This window comes from Limulus polyphemus, unplaced genomic scaffold, assembly GCF_000517525.1.
Source record: "Limulus polyphemus unplaced genomic scaffold, Limulus_polyphemus-2.1.2 Scaffold2187, whole genome shotgun sequence".
In the NCBI taxonomy this organism is placed as follows: Eukaryota; Metazoa; Arthropoda; class Merostomata; order Xiphosura; family Limulidae; genus Limulus; species Limulus polyphemus.
In genome coordinates this window covers 183,336-185,088 of record NW_013667797.1, presented here as the reverse complement: position 1 = coordinate 185,088, position 1,753 = coordinate 183,336, and the positions used below count along the sequence as shown (strand labels likewise).

The 1,753-nt window shown below is 27.7% G+C and overlaps 1 protein-coding gene across 1 annotated transcript in view; it reads left to right on the top strand.

Annotated features, from left to right (window-relative positions):
* Positions 1-1,508, top strand: part of LOC106466209 (DNA replication complex GINS protein PSF1-like) — an 11,968-nt gene extending 10,460 nt beyond the window's left edge. The window contains exons 6-7 of the mRNA XM_013926457.2: positions 703-777; positions 1,006-1,508. Coding sequence (XP_013781911.1) covers positions 703-777; positions 1,006-1,074 — 144 coding nt within the window. The 3' untranslated portion in view covers positions 1,075-1,508. The remainder of the gene's footprint in view (positions 1-702; positions 778-1,005) is intronic.
* The last annotated feature ends 245 nt before the right edge of the window (positions 1,509-1,753 follow it).

Genomic DNA, 1,753 nt, shown 5'->3' with positions numbered 1-1,753 from the left:
ACAGAGATTTGTTACTGAAAATATAAAGTTTTATCATAAGAAACGTTTGATAACTATCTGAACATTATAAAGATTTTGCATGTGAAATTTGAAAAATTTCTGATTCACAAAACTATCTTTAATCTTAAAATGAAAATTACTTTGCATGTTGGATAAAAGGCATGAGAAAAACATTGCTTTACAAAAATTAATATTTTGTAATGTTTACTGATAAACTGCCAAATTTCGTTAACATACACCTACTAATTTAAAAATTATAACAAGCACAAAATGGTTAGGAGGTCAGTTCCATGGATGGAGCCCAGGGTGAACTCTTTACTTCATATGTAGTATAGTATAAAGTGATTAGTAGAACACAATACCCACACGTCCTGGAAACCGTGACTATAAAATTAAGTAACTTATCTAATAACTTTTAACCAGTTTATTGCACAAATGTGGTAAATTTTATTTAATTAAAAAAAAAAATATGAGAGGTGATACAACCCTATAAAATGCCACAGAAAATGGTCGAAATGTCTTACAAGACTATTTTTTAACCCAGACAAAAGTTCAAATTACGAAAAATAATATTATTTAAACTCTAGCATACCACCCAGTTTTGTGCTTCACACACAGTTCTGATTATGCACTCATTTGCAAACTGTTGATATTTCATAAATTACATGTGAAGAATTAATGTTTTCTATAACTTATTTTAAGGTTCGGTGTCTACAAGATTTTGGTGATTTTGAAACAGCAGATGGCACAAAGGTAGTCCTCACAAAAAATAGTGTAGTAAGTATTGATTACCAGATATTTGGAATCTTGAAACTAATAATTCACATTCAGTGCTTGTAATTTTTTTCTTTATTTACTCAGAAAAATATTGTATTAATGGTCTAAGAGTGACTTAAACTTGTCTTTATGTTGTGAAGTTGCAGTCTATAAATATAATGAATTTTTTTGCTTATTAGCTGTGTAAATGACAAGATCATTTTGTAATTGAATGTTTATTGTTTTCAGCATCTCATGCAGAGGTCTCAGTGTGAAAAATTAATCCACCAGGGAATCCTTGAACACATCACAATATAAAAGTCATGAAGTTGTTGTTTAAACTTTTTTTATTTTAAATAACTGTACATAATTAAGTGCTATCTTTGTTACACTGTACCCATTGTTAACAAATGCTGAATATATATATATATATCCCTAGATTTATATACACAGCTGAAATTAAGGATACAACTGTTATCACGCCATTGGAAGACTGTGTTTTCAAACTAATGCAGTATTAACCAAATTTAATTTTCACTCAATTGATATATTAATGCTCCAATACATTTGAATGAACTTTAAAATACTCAATTTAACTTAAAACTGGATTCAGAATAGGTATTTTGTTAGTCTGTATGAGTAGCATTTCTCACATTATCTAAATAAAGTAACTAGTGCTTTATTGTTCAAGGAATTTGGATGTGAATATTAATGACAAAAAAAATGTAAATAAATTGTGATCTTTTAAGAAATATGTCCAAGATTTTATTAAAGTTGATTTCACACACTATAAATTAAGATAATAGTCAGTTTCTAAAGTATTTGTTAAACACCTGATTACAGGCATATACTTAAAATAAAAATGATCTGAGGTCCAGTTTGTTTTTTATAAATCCTTGAAAATATTATTTCAAACATAGCTATCAATTATGTATCTACAAACAGTTAACTTATGGCAGGATCAACAAGAATCTTCCAAGAAAGTTAGTTTTTTTTT